The 11,564-nt window shown below is 28.3% G+C and overlaps 1 protein-coding gene across 2 annotated transcripts; it reads right to left on the minus strand.

The window, feature by feature from the left end:
- Window positions 1-1,196: 1,196 nt before the first annotated feature.
- LOC145752824 (E3 ubiquitin-protein ligase RNF115-like) lies at window positions 1,197-9,726 on the minus strand. Of its 2 annotated transcripts, none has more exons than XM_082569173.1 (11): window positions 8,680-9,726; window positions 8,332-8,387; window positions 7,992-8,040; window positions 7,863-7,902; window positions 7,637-7,678; window positions 7,328-7,454; window positions 7,153-7,227; window positions 6,823-6,898; window positions 3,318-3,411; window positions 1,863-1,978; window positions 1,197-1,773 (listed from the first exon to the last, which is right to left on the minus strand). In XM_082569173.1, the coding sequence occupies exons 1-11, from the start codon at window positions 8,725-8,727 to the stop codon at window positions 1,639-1,641; spliced, it is 858 nt and encodes a 285-aa protein (XP_082425299.1). In that variant the 5' UTR covers window positions 8,728-9,726; the 3' UTR covers window positions 1,197-1,638. The 2 variants fall into 2 exon arrangements, with proteins under 2 accessions (XP_082425299.1, XP_082425298.1); XM_082569172.1 differs by having other exon boundaries at window positions 7,803-7,902; window positions 8,680-9,725.
- Window positions 9,727-11,564: the final 1,838 nt, after the last annotated feature.

Below are 11,564 nucleotides of genomic sequence, written 5' to 3' on the forward strand. Positions count from 1 at the left end.
GTCTAGCCAAAGGGTGCAAGAGATCAGCTGTTTTTTTTTGCAAAAAACCTCTCGGTTGTAAAAAATTGTTCTACTGTAAACTGTTATCATGTATGGTTACAAGTTTGGTATGTGTTAAAATTAACCAAAAAGTTAATTTTGGTTGTAACTTTAGAAACAAAAAATAAATTTATACTAAAGTAGGTTTATCATTATCACAAAATTAAAAAAAATAAAATTAGAGGAGTTTATCAACAAAAGTGGACAATAACATTTAAATTTATTATTAAACAATTATTAGGATAAGATTTTCTTGGTTTAACAAAAACACAAGTTAATAAACTAAACACTGCAAAATCATTAGGTTTTGGTGTTACTCTGGGTAATTAAAATTGCAGATATTAAAACAGAGTGGTTTTTAGAATCTATTTAGCGACTTTATTGCATAGCGTATAAGCAGGTAAAGAACTGGTGTTAACCGGAACAAAGGGGCTTGGTAGTTTTTTTGCTATGTCCAAACTCAGTAAAAGAAATCAAGATAAGTAAAATAAAATTACAAAAACAGGAAAAATTGGTATGTTTAATATAAAACAACAAAAAAAAAAAGTGGTATGTTTAATATAAAACAACAAGTGCTTCACCATTGTTAACTAAGAAGTTTTACCAATTTTTAAAATAGCAACTTTTGGTGCTATCCAAAAGTTGCTAGAGCCTTTAAGAAAGCAGTACGATAAACGAGACCGTTATCGAATTTAGACATTAAAAAAATGATGTTCTAATGTGACTTTTATTAAGGAACATTTAGCTAAGATAAGTTCCCTAAAACAATAAATGAAAAGGAGTCAATTATTGTAAATATACTAGACTTTTTTGCTGGTAGTGAAACTCATTGGGTGTGCATTTATAATAAAAGAAAATGTCGAATACTTCGACAGTTTTGGGATTGTTGCCCAGTACCATGACTTGCAAATTTGAAATTTTAACTCAGTGCCTGTTACTGAAAATAATACTTAACACAAGAAAAAATAAAAAACGAAGATAGATTTCACTACCTTCTTTTTCCCAGTATTTACCTTGTGCTTAAAGGTGAGACAGTATGAGCATGTGCGCGCCTTTTCAGTAAGATTAGGTTAATTATAATATTATATTTACTTGTTCATTTTTATAAAAATGTTCGTTTCTTTCTATTTTTTCCTGTTATTATTCAATGATACCGCTGAACATTGTTAAAACTTTATTTAAACATAAGAACTTCGTTACACGAATTTCACTCTACATTGGGAAAAAATGTATAAACCTTGAATGCATTAAAGAAAAACTGTATACGACAAAGCGTTTTTAATATTGGTAATTTTTAAATTGATGCAAAAGACTGCATAACGGTAAGGCAAAAATAATAAATAAATTGTTTTACGACAAATTTGGTTGAGCTTAAAACAGTATTTATTTTTACGACAAAAAATCAGATAAAAAATAAAAAACAAGAACCATTACCTAAAATTTATGTCAAACCCAAACTTGAATGTACAACTTCGCATACCAAGTTAAGTAAAGTTTTAATGTTTTTCAATTAAAAAAAATCCACGTTTCCAAACGCGGCTCCACACTGCGACCAGTCGACAACCTTATAACAGATAATCACAACGCATGTGGGCGCTCTCAAGTTGAATAAGTATGATCGTCGTCGCTATTCCGATTAGGAGGAAACGAAAAGTTAAATAAACTGTTGTTACTATGTTCATGCGACGAACAGCTCTCTTCCACAAGCTTGCGGCAGATTGGACAGGTGTTGTGCTGAAACGTCAAAGATAAAATACAAATAAATCATCACAAAAAATAAAACCAATTGGCGTATCAAACTGTACATAAATAATATTACTTACCAATTTTAACCAGGGTTCAATACAGGCAATGTGAAAAATGTGATTACAGGGTAGTTTTTTTGTTTTATCATTAAGTTTAAAAATTTCCATACACACTGAACATTCCAGTTCTTTTTCTGTAATAAGTAAAACAAAATATAAGGGGTTTTAAACATATTTTGTGTTTAACATAACAATGACAAACGTGTAAGTAAAAATCGTCCCCAGGATTATGTCATTAAGATTTATAACACAACAGTTTAATTACAAAAACTTTTTTACAAGTTTAACTAAGAACAATTTTGAGGTCTCAGTTTTCTTGGAAAAAGGTTGAAAAAAAGTTCGTAACTTTTACCGATAATCAACGGCGTCTTAACGCAATGGGCAAAATTAAAATACAAATAGGTAGTTACGACTTATTATTACAATGTATGTTTGATAACAATGGCCAAAAAATAACGGTTAAATCGCCCCTACTAGTTAACCTTTTAAAAAAGAAAATCCTATCAAGCTAATACACAATTTAAAAAAAAAATCTGATGTTTTTTGGACACCATGGATTTGGATTGGGCAATTTTTTGTTATTATATGATAAAGGTAAAAATAAATATGTTTATATCGCCAAGATTTACTTAAATTATTTGTAAACAATATTTTTTAATTATATATAACTTTATTTTGTTTCACCCAATTTCAAATTTTTAATTAATCATAAACAATTAAAATAATTGTATAATTTCAAATTTACATTTTAATACATTAATAAATTTTGTTAAGAATTTTCATTTTTTAAAACGAATTTAAACAAATGAAGGTAAAACGAGCTTGACGCACTAACCTATTTTAAAAACTTAACAATCGAACCATTATCTTAAAAACTTATTCGCATCCCCTAATATTATTTAAACCCATATAAGCCTTAAAATGATAAACAAATGTTTGCCCGATTTGTTTATTTAAAAATTAGATGCCGATGTATAAGTCGGGAAGTCATACAAAGGCCGACGAGTCAAATAAAGTTCACACTACACACGGCGCGTCAATATCTCAATTTCTGTTATTGTTTACACGTCGTAACAAATTCTCAATATTTAAAAAAATATAATTGGATAAAAAAAAAAGATTATAAAGAGACTTGTTGTTTACTTTATTCAATATTTAAAGAACTTGACCCTTGATTAGCCTCGCGAACTATTGGCTTACGATTATAGCTTCACCATAACAGTTACGTCATAATGCGTAAAAAATCGCGCATTTTAACAAGATTTAACTTGCCTTGACCTTTTGGCTTCGGGGTTAAATTAAGTTCACAATACACGTAGAAAGTTTGGGTTACGTTAAAATTAATCTACACGATTTTTAAATAAAAGAAGCAAATGTTTTAAGACAATACCAAATAAATTGGTGTTTATTAAAAAAAAATAATATCAACTTTATATTTATACAAAATTAAAAAAATATTAAAATTTTTCTTACCGACATCAGTTTGTTGAATTAAGTGTATAGGAAGGGAATTAATTGCTTGTTTGCTGGCAGGAGGGGGCCCCGAGTTTTCTAATTGACCTAACAACTGCAAAACAGCATTTATATGAGCTAAACAATCTGGTACTGAAACCATTTTAATTTAAATCTGAACAAATATAAAAAAATATTATCCTATCAACAAAATAAGCACAGCCTAAATTGCTTTTTATATACGAAAAAAAAGTACATAAAAGCAGCGTTGTTTAGAACACTTGTCTTTACTACAATAGATCCTGTGTACGAAACCCACTACTTCTGTGCTGCAGGGCCCTTAAGTAAGGCTGGCTATACAATCTTTACTAAATAAAAACAAATTGACAGGGACTTATCGGAAAATTATAATTAATAATTTTTAAAATTCCAAAGTCAATTAGAGTCTGGGTCAGCGTAACATACGTTCTTTTATGTTTTATGTAAGTTTTACATACTGAAAAAACTTTAATACTTAAATCTAAACGACTTGTTGTAGTTTACATTTTCAACATAATTAAACTTACTATTAAGTCATAAATAAACTAATTATAAAAATGCAAAAACTCGTAAAATGTCAACCTTTTACATGTGTATCTACACTACACACAACTTTGCTACACTGAGTTTATGTTCCAGTTTATGTTTCCACTCAAGTAATGAAGCTCGGGCGAAAGCGTAATATAAACGGCCGCCTTTTTCCCACAAACTGATTAAGTTTTACGAGGCATTGGCGCCTACATAAGATGTAACGGGTGAACAACAACGTAAACAATTGACTCCATTATTACTGATTTTAAACATAGCACTACTACAAAACCATATTTTTTAGTTTTTGTTTTTCAGTAGGTAATAAATGGTTTTCATAATAGTTTTTGAGTGAAAAAAGGTTTGTCTATTTAAAATAACAATTTTTTTTATTTTAAATTTTATATGGAATTTTAAGAGAAAAAACACAAAAACTGTTCAGGAAAGAACGTACTTCCAATGCTTAATTAAGGCTTCGTAGAAAGAAAACGTGGTCTCAATTAAACTTGACTTAATTTTTCCAAGAAAGACCAAGCCTTTATTACTAGAAAAACCACGCGAAATTATAAACACCACGCGAAGCTATGGACTTTAAATAAAACTAGCTACAAAATTAAACAATTTAAAAATTCTATTTGAATGCTTAATGTGTCAAAATATGATGAAACACAAGTGTATGTTTTTATCGAGAAAAATATTTATAAACTTTTCGTGAACTTTTGACTCGTTCCGCCACAATAGATAATTATGCGTGAAAATGACATCATAATAAAACTGAAAAACGTCATAAACGGCTAAGGTGAAAGCGGTTTCCCTTTACAAAACAAATTTTCCTCTAAAGACTTTTAAAAATTACACAATTTAACAATAATAAAAAATATTATGTTAGAAACTCATTACCGACTCATAAATATTAACAAATATTATTTAAAAATTAACAGTCACGGCAACGTATAACCGTTTAGTTATAACATACGCAAACCCAATATCAAAAAAAAATTGCATTTATTTTGTCTGTTTAATATTAAATTAAAGTCAAAATCCATTTTTACTTCAGCAGACAATTGAGACCACGGCGCGCTATCGGCAAAGTTCAGGGCTCGTCGATGTTTTGGGTTCAAATAAAGTTGAGCGAAATGTTACGAAGAATGGCGATTATTGTTTATTGTATTAAAAAAACTAGAATATTTTCGAGACTAATAATACAAGCGCCAAAGGAGATTAAATTATAAATATTTAATATAATTAACATCATGTTGTTTCACAACACAAAAGTGTTGACGTTTTTAAGGTTAAAAGAAGTTCAAAATTGTTTACCATTCATGTTTGATGTTAACATAAATAAAACATAGTTCTTTAATCTGATTAATGGATTTACAATAACTTCGAAAACACAAAACAACTTGAAAGGATTATAACACAATTTAATTAAAGTTTCATGTTTTACCAAGTTTAGTAATTTAAACCTCCAACATAATTTTTATTTTAAGTGTTCTTAGACTACTTAAATAAGTTTAGATTTAATACAACTAACCGCTTAAGGCAAGTAGAGCAAAATTTGAATATTTATTTATAAATACAATTTTTTAAAACCAAAATCTAATTTCTCCCTACTAATTATACGTTAAAATAGCGTTATTAGAACATCTTAGGAATGTTTCTAGAACTTCGTGAATCGATTTCAACAAACGTTTTATAAACATAAACATCATAAAGCACGTTTTATCAGAACCAGATTTTTAAATAAAGAAAAAAAAAGGAGGAGGCTAAACATAAATACTTACGTTATACAAATTACTGAATTACCTTGCAAAAAAAAACAACTATTTTAAAGAATATAATAAATCTATTTTTTACTGAAACACATATAGACTACGAAAAAGTACCGACGCGTTAAAAAAAGTTCAAATAAAAACAATGACGTCATTGTTGAGTACTTCTGTCACTGGGTAGTTGTTAATATAAAATTTAACGTTCCAAACAATGAGAATATTGACAACTTAAACTGACGGGGTATTTTTATTTTTGTTGCGTTAAAATTTAGTTTTTCAGGTTGTTTTAAAATGAAGAAAATCATGCAATAATTCAAATCCGTTTTGATATTAGCTATTCTTTTTACGGAAAAAAGCTTTTTGCGTGCAAACCAATATTATACCTGGCATCACACTACAGGACTTTAGTCGTCAAATTAATGAGCAACAAAACTGCCTTTGCTCCGTATCGCCACCTTGCGGTTTGTTTTATTAAAAATTAAAAGAAGCCTTTATTAAAACCATATATAAAGACACGCTCTGGTTTAACTACAGATTAACTTAGCTACCAAAACAAATACCCAAAGCAAACCTAAATTAAAATTGCTTAATTAAATTTAGTAACTAGTCATCGTACTAGACCAAAACAATCATAAAGAATCAAGAAAATGTGTAATCTAATATCAGGTTTAAACAAATTCTATGGGTATTGTATTAATTTATTATTACACTATTTAGAAAGAGTTTCTGTTTTTTTACTGATTTCACTTAGTAGTTTATTATTGTAATAGTGCATTTTCTCACTTTAATTTAGCCAGTGATTTATAGTTGCAACTTACAACTACTATATGTCTGTGATAATTTACCTGCACACCACAAATGGAATTTATTTTATTTTAAAGATCCCTGACAATTATTTAAATAATATAAATAAGTTTAATTTTATATAGATTATGTCACAAAAGTTACTAGCATGCTTACTTTCGGCTTCTTAACAGTGGTAGTCACTAAATTAGCTTTAATTATTAATGTTTGGTTTAATATTATATGTTACTTTAGATATACTGTCTTTAAAACTACTTAAAACCAAAGTTACAGGCAATAAAATCATATTATTAATATAACATAAACAGGATTTAGTCTTGACTAAAAAATGTAACAAACTATACATCACTAAACAACAAATAATAAAAATGCATTTAAATTACCTGGGAAATAATGTTGTCCAATCCATTTGGTCCCCAAGCATAATCCTCACTATTCCCATGCAGTTCCATAAAGTTCCTTAAAAATATATAACATTTTTGTCCATGTAAATAAAACATTAACTATGTGACTGCCTGGCCTACATGTTACATTTTAAATTTTGTGATTTTGTAGCAACTACAAACCAAAATATGCATGTGCTAATTTACCTGCACACTACAAAAGACAGTTTTCATTTTATTTCTTTAAGGTAAATTATTTGGACATCAAAGAGTTCAATAAGTTTTGGTTTCTTACCATGTTTTGAAACTTAAAAATTTGTTCAAACTTACCAGTTGGGCATATGAACCCCCATTGGAAATCGAAAAATAGAATTTTCAAAGCCTTGAAATGCCCTCTGTAATTCTCTATAAAAATATTAAATATTTGTTTATAAACAAACTAACGTTAGGACACTAGCCTTATTTTTATTAGAACACTTAAGTGGAACTGTGATGTTTAACTTACTGTTGAATTTGACCTTGATTGTTTAACACTTGGCCAGTTGACCCAGCCCCTGTTGACCCTTGACCTTGTGAATTTGGTAGGCCCACCGTCATATTCATCATATTTACTTGACCGCCTGTATTTCTATCTGTAAGTAAATATTATGGTAATAAATAGCAAATTATTTAAAACAGTTATATATATATATGATAAAAAATTAGATACTCTTTTATCAAAAAACATCGAACAGCAGAGTGTAATACTTTCACAAGTTAGCAGTATACTTACCAATATAAAGTAAATAGTTCAATAAAAATAAGTCAAACTTACTGGCACCATTTGATTGAGGTTGAAAAAAAGATGAAAACAAATCTAAAAAATATATAATAAAAATTTAAAAGTTATTTTTAAATTATGAATTGCATAAATTGTATTATAAATAGGCCTACATACAATATAATAAAATATAACCAAAAAGGTATTAAACACTTTCTACTTGGTATTTGGGAAGTAGCAGATGAGGATTCCCCTTCACCAAGCCCTGTCCTTAAATTACCTTGCACAGAACTTGTTGGAAAAAGCATTTGTTGTAAAAACTAAAAGATTAATTTTAAAGTCATTTTTATTCTTAAAATACATTTTGAAATATAAAAATTACAAGTTTTATAAAATATCAGTTTTATACCTGGAAATCATTAGTTGCTGGGGGAGGGGGACCATCATTAAAATTTTCTCTAAAACATTTTTATTAAAATTAATAGCCTACAGAATTAGTAAATTGTAATAATTTTGCAATGAACACAAACAAATTATAATAAATAGTTTAACAATGTTATAAAATGCTTATTTAAGAATAAACATTGCTTGCACTTTGAAATAATTTTTTTAGCCTCGTGTAAGATAACAAAAAAATTAACAAAAACCGAAGTCAAATGAAATTATAACATTTATATAACCTATATAAAACTAAAATTAGCCTACCACTTACAAATATTGATAAAAAAATTAGAACTATTAATACTTACACTGATTCTGTCAACTCTTCAATAAAACCTCCACTGCAATTCGGACAAACCATTTCCTAAAATAACAACAAGAAATTATACATTATTTAAACAAATAAAGATTTAAAAGAAATAAGATAAAAGCTTAAGCTAGCCTATTAAACAAAAATCTAAAAAAAACATGCAATAAACCATATTGTTTCAATAGATTTAAAAATATGATATATTTAAAAAAGCATTAAACACTAAAAATTGTAATTTTATTTTACTGTTGTGATACTTTTACACAGACTGTAAACATGCTAGTTTATGATTTGAAATCTAAAAACAAAACATTTACTTGTTAAACAGAAATTAAAAACAACCTACATCTGAAGCTGGTGTAATTTGATCATCACAAGTATGACAATAATACATTCTAAAATTTATTAGCCCAAAATATTAGGATAAAATAAGTGGCGTTAAATCCAAAATTATTATCTGCAAACAGAAGCATACAAGTTATGATGTTTAAAGATAATCTTGCAGTACTTCGTTTTCACCAAAATAGTCTGGGCAGTGGGTATAAATAACAGCTAAATGTTATAGGCTACTGCAGAACCTAAATTAAGTACGTCAGAGATTTACACCAATAAGTATTTCTGCAATAAATCATGGCCTCTTTAATGGGTCTAACATTTTCAATTTTAGTATATATATACAGTTTTTGACATTTATCAGTATTTTAAGCCATGCTGAGCAGCATACACCCAACAAGACTCACACATTCTAAAGTCAGGGCAGTAGATTAAAATGACTTATTCGTAAAACTTATGATAGAGACATCATTTAGAATAATACTAAAAGCGGGGAATGCAGGAGAGACATTAAAATGAGAGGTATGATAGAATGATGTTGGCAAAGTATAAAAATTTGGACCATTTAGGCATTGCAGGAAATTTGTTCTGCTATATTTTTCCCACCGACCAAATTCCAAGATTTGATACTTTACAAATATCTACTATCCATCTTCCAGCCATAGCTGTTTATTCTGTTATTTAAAAACATACATGTCACTGCGAAATCGCCGCGTAAAATGTCAGTTTAAGACCATATTTTACCAATATTCAAAATAAAATTTGATAAAATTTCGTCACCGACCCCCCGCGTTTTTTGGAGGCCGAACCTTCTGGCCGAAGCTTCTCACGGCTGAAGCTTCTGGCAACCAATTAGCAAATAGCAGAATAGACAGGCAGACAGGTCTAGGCAGACAGGCAGACAGGTAAGGCAGTAAGGTAAGCAACATAACAAATAAAATTTTAAACAATCTGACAATCATTGATCATGTAATTTTTTTGGCTTATTTTTTTAACATATACATGATACTTAAAATTAAAAAATATAAAACCGTAGTAAAACTTCCTTAATTATAGATAACCTTATCCTCGCGAAAATTAATTTATTTAAATGTTTATCGCAAGCATAGGGTTTCAAATACAACTGTCAATCAAACAAGAGTTTTGACTGAAATGTATTTTGAGTTACAACAGTGATCTTTTTAAGCTTTATTTGAAATTTCTAGAAAATTCTTTGTTGACAGCTGTTCTTGTAATGTATCACACGGTATTTTTTTTTTTAAATTGGTATTGTAGGTTGTGTTTAATTATTTTATCACATTATTACATATGTTAAACATGACATAGAACTTAAAAAACAAATATAAATTGCTAAAAAACAAGTTTATAGGTGCTGGTAAATATTATCATAAAACGTAATTAAATTTGATAGTTTATTTTCTTATTTTGTCAATATTCTTAACAAAAATTGTTAAAAACGTCTTTGCAATTGTTATGTTGTAAATAATTTTGGTTCTATTGGTATATTTTTTAATATTAAATTTTAATTTTTTTTTTAATTTTAAAAGACACTTCGCAGCAAAAACCTGTAGCCAGAGAGTAGTCACTTTAATACACCAAGCATACATAAATACTTAAAAACGGCATGTTTTAAATTTGTTTTTAAAAAAATTTGCAAAGTATATACATTTTGTTTATATGTAAACTTTGATCTCCACTACCTACTTGTCGTTGGGGTTGCGTCCCTGATGCTATAACCGTCCGATTTTCTAGCGGACTAATTACTTTTCGACAGGAAAACTAACGGGCAAAAAGGCCAACAGCGTACAAAATTAACAAAAAAAAACAAGGAATAGGGCCGGGGTAATACATGTTGTCACATATAGGTTGTGAAAATATAAACTTAAAATCAACTTATTTTACTGATTAATCTTGATTGTTATGTCATATTTTGATTTATGAAAAATGAGTACTAAAATGCATTACACACACTAAAATGAGTACTAAAATGCATTACAGGAAAAAATATTTGATTCAAAAATTTCTTAGAAAAAAAACTAATAATTACCGGATATTCCATTTTATCAAAGTTTTTGCATTTTATGCAGTTGTTTTTGTCCTTACTAAATATTTATTTTATTTTTGAGCACGAGCACTAACTTTACATCAAAATACATCTTAATTTATGTCTGATTTTTTATTTAACAAACTCTACTGAAAACATAATAATTAAATTTTTTTTTAAATATTGCGCAAAATCTAGCTTATTGTTAATCTTTTGTTGATTTACTTTTGTGTTAGTGATTTGTTCTCATAGTTTTTTCTACCAATTATGTTTTTTATACTTTCAGGAAAAAAAGACTTGCTTATTCATACTTTTTCTGGCCGAAACTTGGCCGTTTCTATAAAAAAAACACCAAAAATTAGATGTTCATACGTATTGTTTGCGATACATTAGTATTTTCATGCTTTAACATTTGAAGTTAAATTAGTTTAGGCTTAAATTACGTTTTTCTTAAAAAAACCTAATTTTTAGTCCTATATAAAAGTGGCCAAATTAATTATGTTTGTTTTTACGCCATAAGTAAGGTGCATTCCTTTGTTTGCTGATTAGATTTCGTGTGATCTCCTATTTTTTATGTTTTATTTAGTTTTTTGCGCATTAATAAAAGTGAATAAAAATGTATATAATAAATATTTCATTAATGCGAATGGTTAACAACAAAATCATTTTAATGATTTGAAACGTGCCATAAATATTAATGTTTATATGAAGACTTCAAGTATGTTATGGCATGGTTACCAATATCAGACCTTTTAAAGGTGTTCTGAAGAAATATATTCTTATGCTCCCCCTGGCGTTTATTAGTAACCTGCGTGGTCCTGTGCGGTCTTGTGCGGTCCTGCTTGATTCAGTGC

The sequence above is a fragment of the Corella eumyota genome, chromosome 5 (genome assembly GCF_963082875.1).
Source record: "Corella eumyota chromosome 5, kaCorEumy4.1, whole genome shotgun sequence".
NCBI classification, from domain to species: domain Eukaryota; kingdom Metazoa; phylum Chordata; class Ascidiacea; order Phlebobranchia; family Corellidae; genus Corella; species Corella eumyota.